At 43.0% G+C, this 17,834-nt stretch overlaps 1 protein-coding gene across 1 annotated transcript; it reads left to right on the top strand.

The window, feature by feature from the left end:
• Positions 1-536: 536 nt before the first annotated feature.
• FRZB (frizzled related protein) lies at positions 537-17,470 on the top strand. Its single transcript, XM_056496635.1, has 6 exons — positions 537-1,077; positions 7,207-7,254; positions 11,516-11,581; positions 13,756-13,960; positions 14,171-14,234; positions 16,444-17,470. The coding sequence occupies exons 1-6, from the start codon at positions 618-620 to the stop codon at positions 16,543-16,545; spliced, it is 945 nt and encodes a 314-aa protein (XP_056352610.1). The 5' UTR covers positions 537-617; the 3' UTR covers positions 16,546-17,470.
• Positions 17,471-17,834: the final 364 nt, after the last annotated feature.

The following is a 17,834-nucleotide window of genomic DNA, read 5'->3' as shown; positions in this document are numbered from 1 at the left end:
CCGGGGAGAGAGGCGGGACCCCGAGAGGGGCCGGGGAGAGAGGCGGGACCCCGAGAGGGGCCGGGGAGAGAGGCGGGACCCCGTGAGGGGCCGGGGAGAGAGGCGGGACCCCGAGAGGGGCCGGGGAGAGAGGCGGGACCCGGTGAGGGGCCGGGGAGAGAGGCGGGACCCCGTGAGGGGCCGGGGAGAGAGGCGGGACCCCGAGAGGGGCCGGGGAGAGAGGCGGGACCCGGAGAGGGGCCGGGGAGAGAGGCGGGACCCCGAGAGGGGCCGGGGAGAGAGGCGGGACCCCGAGAGGGGCCGGGGAGAGAGGCGGGACCCCGAGAGGGGCCGGGGAGAGAGGCGGGACCCCGAGAGGGGCCGGGGAGAGAGGCGGGACCCCGTGAGGGGCCGGGGAGAGAGGCGGGACCCCGAGAGGGGCCGGGGAGAGAGGCGGGACCCGGAGAGGGGCCGGGGAGAGAGGCGGGACCCGGTGAGGGGCCGGGGAGAGAGGCGGGACCCCGAGAGGGGCCGGGGAGAGAGGCGGGACCCGGTGAGGGGCCGGGCCGGGCCGGGCGGAGCCGCCCCCGCGCCGCGCTCTGCCCGCTCGGCCCCTGCTCACCGTCGGGGCGGCCGGCATGTGGCGGGCCCTGGCGGTGCCGGTGCTGGCCCTGGCCGGGCTGCTGCTGCTGGGGCGGCCGCCGCCGGGGCAGGGGGCGGCCTGCGAGCCCGTGCGCATCCCGCTCTGCAAGCCGCTGCCCTGGAACATGACCAAGATGCCGAACCACCTGCACCACAGCACGCAGGCCAACGCCGTGCTGGCCATGGAGCAGTTCGAGGGGCTGCTGGGCACCAACTGCAGCCCCGACCTGCTCTTCTTCCTGTGCGCCATGTACGCGCCCATCTGCACCATCGACTTCCAGCACGAGCCCATCAAGCCCTGCAAGTCCGTGTGCGAGCGCGCCCGCGCCGGCTGCGAGCCCGTGCTGGTCCGCTACGGCCACGCCTGGCCCGACAGCCTGGCCTGCGACGAGCTGCCCGTGTACGACCGCGGCGTGTGCATCTCCCCGGAGGCCATCGTCACCGCCGAGGGCGCGGGTGAGTGCGCGGGCACCGGGACAATGGGCGCGGGCAGCCCGGCAGCTCTGCCTGCCCTCCGCCTGCGCTCGCTTCTCTCCGCTCTGCCCTCCGCTCTTCTGCTGGCTCCTCTCTGCCTTTCGCTGCTGGAAAAGTTTTTGCAGCCTGTGTGACAAGTGACAGCCCCGCCGCCGCTCTGTGAGTGCGTGCGGGAGCTGCAGCGCTCGTTCCGCGCGGACGGGGAGCGTTTCCACGCTTTCCACACGGTGATCCATCGGCACCCGAGTGAGGGGCAGCCCCCGGCTCTCCCCTTCTTCCCCCCGCTAATCTCTGCTCGTCATCAGCCGCTCCCTCCCAAAGCAGGGTGCTCCCCTCAGGAGCTCCAGACAGGAGCTGGGGGACCAAAGCGTCCCCACCCGCTTCCTATGCTAGTGGTGGCACATGCACACCTGAAGGGGAGAAAACATGCTCAGTGGTTAGCAGTGGGGGTACGGGTTTCAGCACAGGTTCTCCAAGAGGTCCCTGAGCTCTGAAATTATTGCCAAGTGAGGAGAGTAGTGAAGTGCAGTTCCATTGTGTTTGGTTCCCAACATCCCTGAAGCGACCAAATGGTGCCTGCTGCACCCACATCAGCTCTAGAGCAGCTCTGGTGCTGGCTGACCCCTGTGGCCTCAGGGGGGCTGGTGGAGTTGCTCAGCTTTCTCACTGCATCCCGTTTCTCCAGCTGAGCTCCCTGTGATTCCACAGGATGGCTGGTGCTGGCTGCCTGCCTTCCAGCAGGACTGTCAGAGGCAGGAGCATCTCTGCACAGTCAGGTGAGCACTGCTCAGTGTTCAGGCCACCACCGAGCTACAAACCTGCTGGTGCTCAGGGATCCTGCTCTTGTCACAGCTGCTTTTGGGCTGGAGGGGTTGGCAGGACACCAAGTGAGCAGCACAAAAATACTGAATACAGGGAGCTGTTGAGCAGGAAATTAAGGCAAGCTAGTGGGTGGTTATCACAAGTGAGCTGTGACCTTTTCCAAAGTGATTACAGTTCCTGTGTGTTTTCAGGAAAGCATTTGCTGCTGGTGGAGCCAGGCTACCATTTTCTTTGGTGCAAAGTTTCAGTGCTGGTGGCTCTGTCAGACTTCACTATTAGAGGAGTTGGAGAGCAGACCAGAGAGGTCAGAGCAGAGCAGCACCCACGCACCCCACGAGCTTGTTATGCTGCTGCCTGTCTCCTTCAGTGCCTACAGATGCAGGGCTGGGTTGTGGGAGCTCACCTCTCTGTCCTCTGAAAGGAAGGGGGATTTTTCATGCTGTGCTCGGCACAGTATTTTACTGTGCTTCTGTCCCACTACCAAATGCTTTATGTGTCCCACTGCCAGTAATGCCAAACGCTGTAATTCCTGTTTTCTTCTCCTGACAAAATATCACGCTTCGGTTTCCTGACTGTGCTCCTCAGCTCAGCCTTCCCAGGTAAGCTGCTCTCTCCATCTCCATTTATTTACAGGCCAGACAAACTCTATTCCTTCTCTGACTCTATTCTCTTACCCTCTGCACCTCTTGAAACCTCCATACCTTGGTATCTCTAGTCATTGCTGCTATTTCTAACTTCTGACTGCTTCCCTCTTGCCTTTTCCTTCTTTTTTTCCCCAGCCCATGAACACAACCATCTATTTTTGCCATCAGCTGCTGCTCTCTGAGGGCTGCAGTCCTGCTGGGGTACTTTTGGAGAGACGTGGTTTTGAGCACCAAGCACCTTTCTCTGCAGCATTGAGGTGCTTTCAAAACCACCTTAAAAATGCCTCCAGCATGAGCAAGGTTTGGCAGGTCTGCAGTCATTTGAAAGCAATCACATTCAAATCTGGAGGGAGGAAGCTTGGCTGAAATCGCCCCCGAGTTACCTATTTCTGAGGACCTCAGCAGTACAATAACCTCTTTGAGGGATTCCAGGGCCAGATCCATGAAAACTCTCTTTCAGTGAATGAGAACCTGATGACATTCTCATTTCTGGGCTGAATATTTTGAACTGATGCATTATGCACCAGACTGAAAGAATCCTTCTTGAGGGAATAAAACTGTTCTTTTAGAAAGCAGAGGGAAGGATTCCTGTTCTAGGGAGAGGTAAGGTGAACACTTCCAAATCCAATTCTCCAAATAAAAAATTGCTGCTCAGTAGAAGACACAAATAACCAACTCCCTAATGAGTAGTGTGCAGAATACCTGCTCTTATTTGCTTTTATTTGTCTCCTAAGCATTCTAGCCCCTTCTGCTGTCTGTAAATACATCTAATAGAGCAGACAGAAATATAATCCATTGTTCCATGGCTTTCTGTTGTAGAAGGAGCCTTTTATGTTCTTTGGAAGTGAAATCTTGTTTTTGCTTTCATTCTTTTGCTACCTGTAACAGGGTTCTACTGTTTCCTTTCCTCTTGAGGTTTCTGCGTTATTGCTGGTGAACATTGGAACATTTGTCTTGTCCCTGCTGTGAGGGAGCAGGATGATGAGTCAGTGTTTGTCCTTGTCAAAGCAGGGTCTGGGTCCACAAGCCCAATTTCCATCGGTTATATTCCCTGATTCCCAGTAGCCTGTGACTGATGCAAAATATGGGGGAAATGTGGTTGGTAAAGTCTGTGATAAATCTCAGTAAGGAGTTCACTTTGAGGCAAAGTCCATCACAGGTGTCTTCTAGGACCTCTTTCCATTTGAGTTCAGGTGCTGGGAAAGATCTGGACACTCCTGTCACAGGGCCAAGGGGTTGCTGACACAGTGAAGGGGTGAAGCAGCTGCTGCAGTGTCTGTGATGGAGAAAGCTGGCAACAGTGCTGTGTTTTGGGCTCAGTTAGAGGAATAGCCCATCCCCTGGGCTTGTGCTGGTCTCCAGAACCTAAATGGGAGTGCTGACTGGGAGGTCTTAAGTTCCTCAAGTTACAGAGATGGGTTTAAAACAAGTGTCATGTGGGAAGTGTAGGTTTCTCGATTTTTTATTCTCTTTGGGAAACCTCTGGGTTCCTTTGCAGCCAGAAAACAGGGGGATGCTGCAGGCATGGTGTGGGTGTTCTGGAGGCGAGTGTGGTGCTGAATATTTTGACTTTTTGTGGAGGATCCAACAAATCATCATCCAGGATGGAGGATAGAAGAGCATCTTGACAGTACATTAACACCCAGATGTCAGATTAGTTAGATAATATTTGAAGTCTCCTATGGCATATATCCCACATCCCTGTCCTGTGCTTTTTAGAGGTGAAAGTGGTTCTGCTTACATCTCTAGGAGGTCCTGTTTGCTTGCTCCATATGTTTCAGTCTTCATGTGCATATGCTTATTCTTCATTCAGTCTACCACATTATCTGCTTCCCTCATTCAGGACCCTGTCAAACATTAGGTCTGTGAAGCAGCAGGAACTGCTGAGAGACTAAATTGTCTCAAATCTAGAATTTTTAGAGGCAGGACCTGCCTTTTTTGCAGGTAATAAGTGACCAGTGTTGGTGTTGGGATGCTGACTAAAAAAGCATCTTCAACATATGTCCTTGGCTGCTACTGCCTAGCAGAGTGTTTATGTCTCAAGTGAAATGTTTATTCCTGTTTTGAAGAGGGAACTAGCAACAAAACCAGAGCAGTGTGATATACTGGAAGATACTTGTCAGGCAGGTTATCTCACCATATCTTATTTAGATAAGAATACAGCTTGAATAAGAGAATTAATAAGATAATATAAATCTTAGTAATGAAGAGACCACCAATTCTATTAGGTGCTCACTACACTTCATCTGCCTTTGTAGGATTTTACAATCTAAGCATTTAGTCAATACCTGGGCCATTAAATGTCATCCAAACCTGGTGAGATTTGTTATGAGGAATAGTATTACCAAATTGTTTCTCTTTTTCAAACCTCTCATCCACATCTGTGGTTGCAGGCATTGTTATTTTGTACACTTACTGTGCAAGTGGCTTTTATTTAGCTCTCATTGTAAGTGTTCTGTTTTGTTTTTTTAAATATAGGATCCCTGTGAAAAGCAATTAATTAAGATGGCATATTGGAAAAAACAGTTTGGATTTTGTCCCCTGCTCCTAAACAAAATTTAATAGGAAACTTTTGGATTGGACCTCTGGATAGTATTCCCCTCTTTGGCAACCCTGCTAATCATCACTGACACGTGTTTATTTCAGCAAGATTGCTTTGCATAGGCAGAACTTGGCAGAGGGTTTGCCCACGAAGAGAAATGGAGCAATAGGAAGTCAGTTGTTTGGGGTTTTTTAAATAGCTTTTTTTCCCCCTTCCCTCTGTTTGCATTACAGCTGGAGCTCTCAGCAGTCCTGAGCACCTGAGTGCTCTCTATGCTTTTACCACATCAGGAGGAATTGTAGATTTAAAGCTGTAGCTTGGCTGAATGAACAAGATAATTGGCCCAGGAGAGGATGAATGAGAAGTGTGGTTATCCTTTTGTTTAATGTTTGCAAGAGGGAAGCCATTTCAATTCTTCTTTCATCACATCCTAGAATATCAGAATGCATTTGGTATAAAATATATATAGAGAAAATATATAAAATGCATTCTTAATGCATTGAGAATAACTCAGGTGAACAATCAAACATTAAGTAAGAACCAGCTTGTATAGTATAGATATACAAGGCAGCATGGTGAAGATTCAGAGGTTCTGTGGAAGTACCTGATTGCAAAGATCAGACTGGCTCCACAAAAATGTTGGGTTTTTTCTATAAACTAAGATCCTATGATAGTTTGGAACTTTGCAAGGAAACGGATGTGCTGTTTTATTGGCAACAAGATATTGAATATAAAAGAGCATCTATTCAATCTTTCTATGCCATTTTCTATACCATTTGTATATCCTTATGTTGGTTAGAATAATTATTCCTGAAGTCTCAATTTTTTTTAAAGTTAATTATGTGAGGGAATTAGTTGTTTTTCAGTTTTACTCTTGCCCTGCCTGTGATTTAGTTGCACCCTCATTTATGCAAATGAAGTTTCATATTGCTATGAGTAGTATAAGTATTCATTAAGTGGAGATTTTAATTTTTTTTTTAAACAAGGATGGCAAAATTAGAAGGTTAGCTAAGTAATATTATTTTTCTTGTAAACACGTATTTACAGAATTTGTGATTAAATAATGATCCTGGTCCTTAAAATTCAATCCACAATCTAAAGTCATGATGAATACTGAGTGTCCTGGGCTGTTTTACAGCAAATGCAGCTCAGGCTGCAAGAGAGGAGTTTTTTTTGCATTTGTTCTACCTTGTGAAGGCAATGGCCTTGCCCCCATGATTATGTAAGAATCTAAGAAAGATGATTGCAGGATTCCAGATCTCAGAACTGGGAGAGCAGCACAAATGACTAAGGGTGCAAAATTACAGATGGACTTTTCCTTTGAAAGCTCATTTGTTTTTCCATTTTATGTGCTGTTCTAATAAAGTATCCTGCTTCTCTCCCAGTTCTTGTTCCTCTTGCATTTATTTTGTCCTTAGCTCATTCAAGGTCATATGCTTTAACATACGTGTTTTTCATGACTAAATATATGTATAAACCCATTAAATTATGTGGTTTAATAAATAGGTTTGAAATGATGCATTTTACTAATGTGGGACACACTGCACTTATGAATGTGTTTGAAAGCAGTTCTTTGGGCATAGTGCCTTTTTAAACTTCTTTTCCTTATCTGTCCTTCAGAGTAATCAGTGTGTTTTTAAACTGAGGGGAAGGTCTGAAACATTTATTTTGGCATTTACTTCAACAGTATGATTGTGGTTAGTTGATTTGATTTCCTCAGTAACCAAAAAAATGCCTCAAAGTAATTTCTCCTTCATCATCTAATTAAATGCAAACACTACATGTGTTTTCTGTAGGCAATCAAAATTCATGGCATAAATGTCAACCCTTGTCTGAAACCTGCCAGTCTGTAGCAATGGAAATAGGATATTTAGTCTGCTTCAGCATTTAACATGATATGCTGGATTAATGTGAAATTTGTCAGACATTGTGTCAGTTTTAGTGGACTGACCTCTAGAATATTACAAACTGTTTATTAGTAAAGTTATTAAGTTTCCACGTACAATGTTAGGCAAAGAGAAACCATTGTAATGTATGTGTAGTGAAATAATCCAATATTAAAAATACTAACATTTCTTTACATGTTTTACAAATCCGTGCCAGATTTCCCTATGGATTCTAATAATGGCAACTGTAGAGGGGCCGGCATTGGTAAGTACATTTTTATAAAACTATATAATAAACTGTAGACTTTCAAATCCTTTAAATATTTAATTAAGAGGGGTACTAAGCAATAAATACTTAAATACTTAGTCTTGACTGAGAGTACTGTAGATTGTACTTTTGCATTCCATGGGCAGATGGGATTTGGGGCTGGTGAGCCTCAAAATGTCCATCAAAAGAAGAGAGCTGTGCTGATTTTATTGAAAGTTTTGTCTTGAACAGAGAGAGTAATCATTACATTGATTTTTTTTTTTTCTCTGGGCAAAACCAGTGAAGATAATGGTTCATTCTGACCTTAAAGTTTTCAAATCAAATTTAGTACTCTTTGTAGATAATGGCAATACTTGCAGTAGCCTGAGGAGGCTGGGGATGGCACCTACTCCAACAAATCTCCTGTTGCTTTTTATTTCTGTTTTAGTTTTGTTGGAACAGAATAAAACCCCTTGAGGATTACCACTGCTTGCCAATGCAGAGCAGCAAAGCCCAGGATGGTATATAATAATTACAAGAATGTGAATCTTTTGCTCAAGCAAGCCAGTGGGTGTAGATTTCCTTGAATTTTATTATGATTCCATCCAAAGTTCTCCTCTTAGGTCTTTGTCAAGAAATTGAGACTTGGAAGCCTAGCATTGACCTCCATGTCTTTGCTTCTGCAGAGGTGCTGATGAGTTACAGTGTGCACTGATGTTCACTTCAAGAATATAAACACCCAAGCATGGTGGTTGAACCTATCATTAGATCCCTATATATTTATAATTTCAGCAGTAAGCTCTGTGACCCAATTGCAAAAAGTAATGACCAGTTTATAACACAGTTAAAAAATTGAATCAGTAGGTCCCAATGTGAAAGCAGCTATATTCATGCAAAATACTCTTTAAATCACAATGCATACCCTCTAGAAACCCAGGTACAGTTAAAAAAAAAACCATAAAAGCAAGACCCTTAACAAACTTTGCTTTAAATTGTCTTGAGCATGGGAGTCTGGAAGACTTGATAGTTGTCACTAATATTAGTATCTTTATTGCTTGAAGCCATTTTAGGTTGTGTGGCATTGAGAAAGTATTTCATGCTCAATGCAGACTGTACAAATAGCATACAAGCTTCACTTTGAATATGAAAGCAAAGCTGTTTGCTCTTAGTGTCACCTTATATCAAAACTATGAACATATCTTTACTGCTGCCTGTCCATAGGCATGGAGAAAGCATGGAATTCCAATGAGTGACCCTGCAGTGGAAGAGGAAAATTTCAGTCATATTGTTAGTGTTGTGATGCTTTTTGATGATGAAAGCAAAACCAGACCTAAAAAATTCCAAAGATTTTTTTTTTTTTAGATCCCAGACCTAAAAGAATCCCGTAGAAAATAGGGTAAGGATGCACAGAAAAATTGCTGATGCAATATCTGCTGATATCACTGCCTCTTACTGTACATTATTTTTTGTTCAATTTGCTACATCTGTTTGAACTGACAAGCACAGTTGGACCACCTAAAAGGCCATGTTTCAAAATGGCTTTATCTTCATGTTCAGTAAAGTAAATCTGTAGTTTTGCCATTGTAAATAGAGACTTTTTATTTGTTTGTTTTGCAAGCAGCAGACTGATGTATTTTTTTAAAAAATCCCATTCTCAGCTTTGTGGTTTCTGCATCTTACTGCTTGTGCTGCTGTTCATGGTCACAGGGAACTCCTGGGTTATCCCTATTTGAGACACCTTTTTCCATGGTAGTGTCTGCTGACAAAACCTTCCCTCCAAGTCTACATGGGGGTTTTTTGGGAGACCTTTTTTACCTCTGTGGCAGAGAACTACAGTGTTCTCTGCTTCATCCCATGCTCCTCAAGTCTCTTAGAAAATTTTCTTAATTTTTTTTTTTTTATCCTTTGTCTATCTGGGAAGTATTTGCCAGGTTTGAGTGGTTGTATGGGTCAGTATTACAGCCAGGTTTTTGATCATGGCATATATATTTAAGATGACACACATATTAAATATTTCTTGGTAGCAATCCATGGGGAAAACCATTCTCCCATGTAGTCCATGTCTTTTGGCATTTACAGAGTGAAATTTTCAAGGACAGAGATTTTGAGCAGTTGGTAGTCCTGTGTTTACTTGAAAAGAAATTTTATTGGCTGGCTGTGATCTCAGTCAAAGCCGGTGGGAGCCTCTGCTGCCTGTCTCTGCTTGGGACATGACCATTGTTGTGGTCTCAGAGCTCTTCTGCTAATTCTGGCAGCTCCTGAGGAGGGATTTTCCCTCAGCATCAGGCTATGCAGTACATTTTATAGCCACCTTTCATGGGTGTTCCTGCTCCCTGGGGGAAGGTCAACATTTGCCTTCCTTTGAAATCACTCTACCAGGAACTGGGAGAGAGGAGTTGGTTCTGGCTCTAACTTTGTAGCTGACCTTGGCAAATGACTTCTGTGTTAGTTTCTGTATCTCTAAATAGTAATCAGGACTAGGGCAGCATTTTGTACAGTTCTTTTAAATGTAAATTTAAAAGCATGAGAGTGACTAGGAGGTTCTTCAGTAAGAACACAGGTCTATAATTTAGAAATTGAACTAGACTAATGAAGTATATTCTGAGATTAATGAAGTAAGCCAGTGCTGCCTTAAAACTGAAGGATATATGAGACTATTTGTCTTGCAATGTAGTCTATTATATTTTCGCTGGGACACAGTGCAAAGTACTGTAGAGCAAAAGAATACTGTGTAATGTCAGTTGTTGGATTTATGTTTGTTGGAGTTGAGTGCTGGGGTGCCTGTGTGAGTGTGGGTCACAGGAGCTGATCTTTTATGCTCTGTTTCAAGACAGCTTATAAAGGGAGCTGTAATTTGGCCTATCCATGAGCTCACAAAGGCAGAAGGGAAGCCAAAAATCACTTCCCTTCTCTGCTTTTGTTATTTTAACACAAACACATAGTTAAAGTCTGTAGAACTCTATATATAGATTCCTGAGGATGTGTTTGAAATTCAAGGAAATAATACACTTTTCTTTTGAAATGCTTTCCTCCTTCCTGTATTTTTTTTTGTATTTTCAACTACAAAAATTCTTCCAATGGAAAATAAATAATGATTTGGGAAATCGGTAACTGTATGATTCCATCTCCTTTTAAATTTTTTTTAATATGCAGGAATCTTATATAGCAAATAAAAGTTCTTTTCCAGACTCTTCATGTTGGATTTAACTAAATCACTAGGTTATAGGCATTGATATTTAGAGTGGTGGTGTATAGAAATAAGCTGCATTAAATCTACTTCCATTTATGCCAAATCAAATGTCAAAATAGATGGCCATGCAAGTGTAATACTGGGATTGAATACTGCTGTTTGAAATTACTCCTCTAGTGTAAAATAAGTAAATATTTGCAGTAGAACAGCCAGCCCTGAAATACCAGGGGTGTTAATGAATACCACTGTGGGTCTGGAGCTTCAGCATTAGCATACCCTGGGCACTAATGAAAATATTTTTACCTCTGTTTGAGTTCCCAGCTGTCTGGCATCTGCACCTCTGGAAATGCTGCTCTGACAGTGCTCATTTGTGTTGTTTTCTGAAGGCTATCCCTCTGGCCACAAGGGCTAAGAATTTCTCTATTTTCATTAAACTTGGGCTTCTGGGCCATAATAAAATGGTGTAAAATTTACACAGTTCCTAATGGTGAATTGGATGTACCTCTCAGCAACCTGATCTAGTTGAAGATGTCCCTGGATGGCCTTTAAAGGTCCCTTCCCATGCCAACTATCCTATGAGTGTCTGCTAGCCAGAATATCCCAGTCTGCTAAACTAACCTGAGGTACACAGTATTAAAAAAAATGATCACTCATGCACTGCCACTTTATTTTCTTTCTGTGTCTCTGTTATGGTTTGCATGATTAAAGGAACAGAAAGAAGGGAATTCATTAAGTCTAGTACAGAAGTAAGAACAGCATTGCAAGGATGGAATTACAGCACCTGTGAGCACAGGGTTGAACCTTGAATTGGCTTAAAATGAGGATTTTGTCACTTCAGACTCGAAGTCTGTGTGTCTTTGTTGTTGTGTTGTGGTTTGGGTTTGTTTTTTTTTTAAATTTTAGTATGTCAGGTTTTCTCCTAAAAACATTTAAAGTCTCATGGACAGTCCCACATCTCCCAGCAGAATAGACCAGGAATGCCCTGTGGTTTCAGCAAAATTTTTGTTAGGTGTGAGCTAAAGGTTTTGGGCAGATTTGTCACTGAATACATGCTCTTTTCTTTCTGAACAAAGCTTTCTGTTTCTGCAGACCGCTGCAAGTGCAAGCCTGTAAAAGCCACCCAGAAGACTTATCTACGCAACAACTACAACTATGGTGAGAACAGTGCACAGCCAGCTCCCAGATGCTTTAAGGCTGCAGGAGGGGGAGAGTTGGCATCAAAACAGCCTAAAAAGTTCACAGTTACTGGTGGTAACCCAGTATTAATTATTGCAGGAGGAAGGTGTGGTCTGAAACATTTCCACATTTGAAGGGTGAAGGAGATTAGCTTGATATGTTAGTTCAGGAGTGTCTTTGTGGAGTTGTTTCAGTTTTGGTGCAGGCATTTGGGGTTCTCTAGAGTGAACAGTGATGCAACAAAGATGACATTGTGGGCTGCTGTGCCTCAATGCCTTTGTGATTTCCAGTATACCCAGCTTTTGCAGAAGGGGATGTTTTTTAGTAGCTTTCATGCTCACTAGCTTTCTATGAGATCTAACAAGTTCTTTTCCTTCTGAAATCAATGAGAATCTTGCCAGCTGTCAGTAACACCTGTAAAAATGCACATGTCCTGTTCTTCAGGCATATCACAGCTCTAGGCTCATATTTTTCCTCGTACTGTTTGTTTCAAGCAAATTATACCAATGAAGGCAATGAATACATATCACAGGAACTGAACAATTGGGCCCTTCCTTACTGCAAAAACCAGCTTTTTAAAGCATTTAGGCCTTTACCAGTTACACAGTTTTAAATAATGACAAACATAATCCAATCAACCACCATAGACCACGATGTGAACATGTAATGATTATATAACTTGTGTTCCAACAAGTCACTTTTCCATAGTCCTTTTCTGATTAGCCAAAGTATCAGATCTGAGCCATAATATTACAAAGGCAATAAGACCCTTACTTTATAAGGCCTTACCTATCTGCAGATCTTCCTTTTTCCCATTAATCAGGCAAAGAGCCTTAGGTTCAGTGAATTTTGAGGCTTTATTTAAATGGTAGTGACTGTATAATATTTATTGGGATTATGCATATATAAAACCAGAGTCAGACTGTCTTCTTTTAAAAATAGTTGCTGTTAAAAGCTAAAAAATTATAACTGAATTCAAACACTTTTGTGATCACTAGTCAGTTCTATGTTATTTTGGTGGATTTGTTTGTAAAAGAATTAGAGTGACTCTTCTCTAGGCAGAAACTGCATATGGCAGAGTCATTGAGCATGCTCCTGTCCATTTTCTCAAGCTTTTGAAATTAAATAGGATTCTAAAGGCATTTGAAATATCTCAAAACTAAAGCAATATTTTATTTTGAGATCTTAGAAGGTTTTGAGAAAGGGGATCACTTAGGGTAAATTGTGCTTACTAAATGCATAACTTAGTGTTTGTTGACAACTGTATTTAATGTGCCTGCAATAATACGTGCTGGTTGAGGGTTGTTATGGGCCATGCATGTGAAGTGAGATGTGTCAGTCCATGGTTTTCTTTCCCCTGTATTACCTTTTTCACATAGGAGACATTTGGAATTTGGGGTGTCTCCTATTTTTAGTGTGGAAAGGGATTCCTGTTTGCAGGCTGTGAGTGATGTGGCATTCTCTAGAGCATGACCTCTGGGTTGGCTTTGCATTTGCATGTGGCATCAGTTCACTGGTCACCACGAGAGAATGAAAAGCTCTGCCTTTGAAAGGCAACCTTTCCTCCTGTGCAACTTAAGGCAAAAAAGAAAGGGCAAGAGAGGATACAATTGGAGAGGTCATTGGGTCAAGATCAGGAGCATTTGAAGTTCATAAAGAGCAGAGCAGATTAGTCCTGGGTCACTGGAGAGAATAAAAAAGGTAAGGGCCTGTCATCCAGCAGAAGTAGTGATACGAGAAGTTTTAATGCACATTCACTTTTTGTGTAAGGGTCAGAGTGATAAAGTTTGTTCACCTGTACTGCAGGTAGTCAAAGAGGGAGCAGCCACAGCTCAAAGGAGAGGGAGAGCACACCAGAAATAGATTTAATATATTTATTGTGGAAAGGGTAAAGAAGAAAGGAAGGAAGTCAAAGGCCAGCTTAAACAAAAAATCGAACTGGTACATAACTCCTGCTCCTGACCATATTATTAAGAATCACACTGAGCTGCCTGGACCTCTTGTTGGAGGGTGAAGTAAGGAAGGGGAGAGATGGAGGCAGAGACATTGCAGGAGTTCAGCTAAGCTTCTGATAAAGAGGACACCAAGGACAGCTTGGGAGTGACCTGCATTATCTGCTGATTCTAACAAGGCTCTTTTTGACTTTTTCCCAGTCATTCGGGCCAAAGTGAAGGAGGTGAAGACTAAATGTCACGATGTCACTGCAGTAGTGGAAGTAAAGGAGATCCTGAAATCATCCCTAGTGAACATTCCAAAGGACACTGTAAACCTTCACACGAATTCTGGCTGCCTGTGCCCACTGCTCAGTGCCAATGAAGAATACATCATCATGGGCTACGAGGACAAGGAGCGCTCCAGGTGACTCCTCCTGGGTTATCCTTGCAAACAACAACGTTTGTTGTTCCTGTTCCCCTGTCATGAAGCTGCATGTGAGAGCCAGATGGGAGGAAAACTTGGTATGGGTGTCTGTACATATCCTTCATGGTGTTCAGGGAGGGCAGGGCTCTCTGCAGGCACTGAGGTCTCAGTCTGGTGTGTGTTGGGTAACTGGTTGTCTCTGTTGTGCAGGTTACTCTTGGTGGAAGGCTCCATAGCTGAGAAGTGGAAGGAACGTCTTGGTAAAAAAATAAAGGTAAGAAAATACCTCACCAGAAGTCAAGTGTTGTGGGTGCCATAAAACATCTACCTGTCTTTTCAAAATCAGGGAAGAAAATGCATGTACTGCCTCCAGTTAATGAATATCACGTAAGAAAAACTAACTTGGTGTGTTATTTGCTGTATTACTTAGAACTGGATGCTGAGTAAATTAAAGGATACATTGAATTACCCCAAAGTATCCCAGTGTAGCAGCAGTCAAAACCACTGTCAGAAAAAAGGAGATAATAAGTGTTTTTTAAATCTGTAGGCAAGCTGTTGTTCCACAACACATGCCTGCTTAGTTTGGGTTGTGATATGAATTAAAAAAACCCAAACAGACCAGGGGGTTTTACAAATGTTTTTTCAGACTAAGTCAAGATTATACTTTTAAGGTTTAATATTCCTTAAGTAGAGTTCTGCTCTCACCAAATTTTGTGGATTAGCAACTATTTTAAATTCACCTTTCTAAACGGGATGAGGAAGGAACCTGATAGGGAAGTCATGGCCTGGCAAAACGAGCTCAAACACAAGTCATGCACTGAAGAATCATGGAATGATTTGGGTTGGAAGGGACCTTAAAGCCCATCCTGTCCCACCCCTGCCATGGAGACTCCTTCCACTATCCCAGGGTGCTCCAAGCCTCATCCAACCTGGCCTTGAACACTTCCAGGGATGGGGCAACCACAGCTTCTCTGGGCAACCTGTGCCTCACCACTCTCACAGGGGAGAATTTCTTCCATATATATAGTATAATACAATACAATATAATATAATAAAGTCTGTCACTTTAAAGCCATTACCCCTTGTAATCACATCACACATCAGCAATGGAGAGACAGGGACTTCTGAGTTTGGATCAGAAGCCAATTTTATTGAGTATACAAGGGGTTTATATAAGATTTTACTTGTGTGGCATTTACATAGGGTTCTGTTTTTGGGAACAATTTCCCACTGGTTCCACATTCTTCATGACATTATGTCACTTGGTAATGTTATCTTAAAGTTTAAAACATTATCTAAAAAGTTTCCCAGCATGTTTCTTGGTCACTTCTTGCTCAGGAAGCATTTATCTGTGTCTGTCTCTCCCTCTGTTCCTGCTCCATCAGGCCTGAGATATGAGGCCCCTTTATCAGTTCCATTGTACTCTCTGTTTTATACCTTATAATTACATGCTCTTGTAAAAAGTCCTTCTCCAGCTCCCTTGTTGGCCCTTTAGGTACTGGAAGGTACTGTGAGATCTCCTTGAACCCTTCTCCAGGCTGAGCAACCCCAACTCTCTTATAGGAAATGATATTCTGGGTTTTTTTCTTACTTAAATGTTTTCTAATGCCTTCCAAGTTCTGGAAGGATTACCTTTCTATGATTCAATGAGCTGCAAAGTATCAGTGGTTTTGACATTGTTAGGAGTGTCACTTTACACAGAATATCCTTATTTTGACACATTTTCTCAGCCATTCATTTGCTATAATTGTTGTGCCTGTGCAAACCAATCTTCTCTTCCACTCAGCACTTTCTTCATCAGTGTAAGGATCACTGGCAGGAAAATTTGTTTATAAAAGCAAGATTTTCTGTGCACATTTCTCACATCAGTGAGTGAAAAGATACAGGGATCTTGTTTCAGGTTGTTGTTTGATTTGGCAGAATCCTAGGAAATCCAGTGCTGCAGAGAAAAAAAATATCACATTGCTGCCATGGGCTGACTTCTGCTCAGTTTCAGTTCTTGGGTGATAACCTCATTTGTTGGAATTTTTTGAGGAGCACAAACACACTTACTTTCTCATTTACTTCTTTGTTGTCTGCTGCCTCTGCCCTTGCACCCAGCGTGGGGATGTTGAGGACCCTGCCACATCACCACCCACTTATTATAACATCTTCCTTCCCAAGAGCATCAACAGTTGTACCAGCTATATTTATAATGTCTTTTTTTTTTTTTTTTTTCTACTGCCTGCAAAAATAAAAATAAATAAATAAGAATGGGTTTTTAAAAAATTAATTTAAATTGACTTGATTAATTTAAATGTTTTTTCCTATTTAAATGACTTTTCCCAGCAAGCTGTCATCGCACTTTTCAGCCCGGCGCAGGGTGACACGGTGGAAACAGCAACAGCTTTTCTGCTTTTGCTGCTGATGGTGAATATGTGGCTCTGTCACCTCTCCTGGGCTCTGTAAGCTGTGCTGTGATTTCTCTGCCTTTCCCTCTGCAGCGCTGGGATCAGAAGCTGCGGCACCTGGGGAAGGGGAAGGCAGAGCCCGGACACGGCGACTCGGCTCCGAGGCCCGGCAGCGCCCGGCAGGCACGCAGCTAAATGTGGGATCTGCACGGGGACATGCAGGGGACTGTCTACCCAGACTTCACTGCTGGAGCAGCCAAGGAGAAATTGCACTATTGCACGTTATATTCTATTGTTTACTACGAAATTATGGTTTAGCTTTTATTAGTTTTTGTTCTCCCTCTTGTTTTCCGCCTTTTTCTTTTTGGATATGTGCAAGTTCTGGAAATGTATTTTTTTTTCTTTTACTAAGAACTGTAGAAAACTGCCCTTATGAGATGAAGAAAGACAATTTACCTTTCTGATGCAAGCAGGAATGAAATCTGGCAAAGACCATTGCTTAAAGTCATGATTCACACTGGCTTTCCCTGTTCACTCTTTCTTGATCACTGTTTGCTCTGTTTTGGGTACGTTGTTATCTGGGTTTAAATGTATCATTGTTTATTCTGAAATATAATTCTGAAATACATGATTTTTTTTTTCTTAAGAGAACTGTTTGAATCAGTACAGGTTTATTAAGTTTTCTTACAGATAAACAACGTGTATAAGGCAGAGTCTAACTTTAAATATGTGCATGTGCACAGGGAACCTGGGATTTCCAGTGCTTTGGACCTTGAAGGAAAGATTGTCTAGTTCTGTAGCCATAATTTATAACATGCTTCTTCTCTTATAATGGCAGTTTTTTCCCCCTTTTCTCAGCTGAGTTATAGGAGTAGACACACTCACCAGGCCTGCTTCTCATGACAGGTCTGCAGTTTAGCCTTTTGATTTTGTGGTGTTATTCTTAAATCCATAAAGTGTTCAATGCTCAGTAACATATGTCCAATAAAAGAATTGTAGTCGCCAACACAGACCTTACCTGACTTCTGAACCAACATCATATTGCTAATACTACTCTTGAAAATATAAAATCAAAAAAAACCTTAATTTTTGTGCTTTAATAGAATTCTTTGCCAACATATTTGAAATTCTCTTTGTTTTTCTACTCTCCCATCCTTAAAAGAAATTAAAATGGGGTCATCAAAGAACAATCCTCTTTGGAATTATCTGCAGCCCTACTACACTAGTACAGTAAAAATACAGTGTTGAGTTATTGGGTGGTTTGAAAATATGATGATGATAAGTAGGACAGAAGTATTTGGGAATATTATAATAATGCTATTTTAAGATTTCAGTTAATAATCAGCAGTCTTGGGACAGGTTTGCTGTTGGACTAAAAGAACAACATCCTGCAACACTCAAATTTTTATTTGTAATTAAAAATAAAGGGAAAATTTAGGGGCAAGATTGGTTCTGGAAGTTCTTAGTCCTCCAGGTATTAAGTC

This window comes from Oenanthe melanoleuca, chromosome 7 (genome assembly GCF_029582105.1).
Source record: "Oenanthe melanoleuca isolate GR-GAL-2019-014 chromosome 7, OMel1.0, whole genome shotgun sequence".
NCBI classification, from domain to species: Eukaryota; Metazoa; Chordata; class Aves; order Passeriformes; family Muscicapidae; genus Oenanthe; species Oenanthe melanoleuca.
This window is presented reverse-complemented; position numbering and strand designations above follow the sequence as displayed.

Bases quoted from the DNA above. Each gene is read 5' to 3' on its own strand.
- FRZB (XM_056496635.1), top strand. From the start codon at position 618: ATGTGGCGGGCCCTGGCGGTGCCGGTGCTGGCCCTGGCCGGGCTGCTG. The intron at 13,961-14,170 runs GTGACTCCTCCT...TCTGTTGTGCAG, and splicing joins GAGGACAAGGAGCGCTCCAG to GTTACTCTTGGTGGAAGGCT. The intron at 14,235-16,443 runs GTAAGAAAATAC...TTCCCTCTGCAG, and splicing joins GTCTTGGTAAAAAAATAAAG to CGCTGGGATCAGAAGCTGCG.